The sequence below is a fragment of the Aptenodytes forsteri genome, unplaced genomic scaffold (genome assembly GCF_000699145.1).
Source record: "Aptenodytes forsteri isolate BGI_AS27 unplaced genomic scaffold, ASM69914v1 Scaffold35, whole genome shotgun sequence".
In the NCBI taxonomy this organism is placed as follows: Eukaryota; Metazoa; Chordata; class Aves; order Sphenisciformes; family Spheniscidae; genus Aptenodytes; species Aptenodytes forsteri.
Genome location: NW_008795334.1, coordinates 2,417,407 through 2,417,739, shown reverse-complemented (window position 1 = coordinate 2,417,739; position 333 = coordinate 2,417,407). Strand labels below are relative to the sequence as shown.

At 70.6% G+C, this 333-nt stretch overlaps 1 protein-coding gene across 3 annotated transcripts in view; it reads left to right on the top strand.

The window, feature by feature from the left end:
- Positions 1-10: 10 nt before the first annotated feature.
- Positions 11-333, top strand: part of UBE2K (ubiquitin conjugating enzyme E2 K) — a 48,329-nt gene continuing 48,006 nt past the window's right edge. Inside the window, exon 1 of one of the 3 annotated variants that reach the window (XM_009280143.1) lies at positions 11-153. In XM_009280143.1, coding sequence (XP_009278418.1) covers positions 91-153 — 63 coding nt within the window. In that variant the 5' untranslated portion in view covers positions 11-90. The remainder of the gene's footprint in view (positions 154-333) is intronic. The other 2 variants (XM_009280145.2, XM_019472307.1) reach the window with 2 other exon arrangements.

Below are 333 nucleotides of genomic sequence, written 5' to 3'. Positions count from 1 at the left end.
TGGTGGGGCCGAGAGTTATGTAGGGAGAGAGGCGGCGGAGCTCGCTGGGCCCGGCTCGGAGGCAGCGGCGAGTGGGTGCCCGCTGCGGAGATGGCTAACATCGCGGTGCAGAGGATCAAGCGGGAGTTCAAGGAGGTGCTGAAGAGCGAGGAGGTCAGAGCCTCTCCCTTCTCCCCCTAGCGTGCCGCCGCCACCCTTCTCCGGTGTGTCTGTCTGTGAGTGTGGGCAGCGGGGGAAGGTGCGGGCTCCCCGCCGGCCTGCGCGGGGACCCCGCTTCCCCCTCGGCCCCACCTCCCCGCGCTGGGGGTTGGCCCGTCCCACGGCCTACATCTC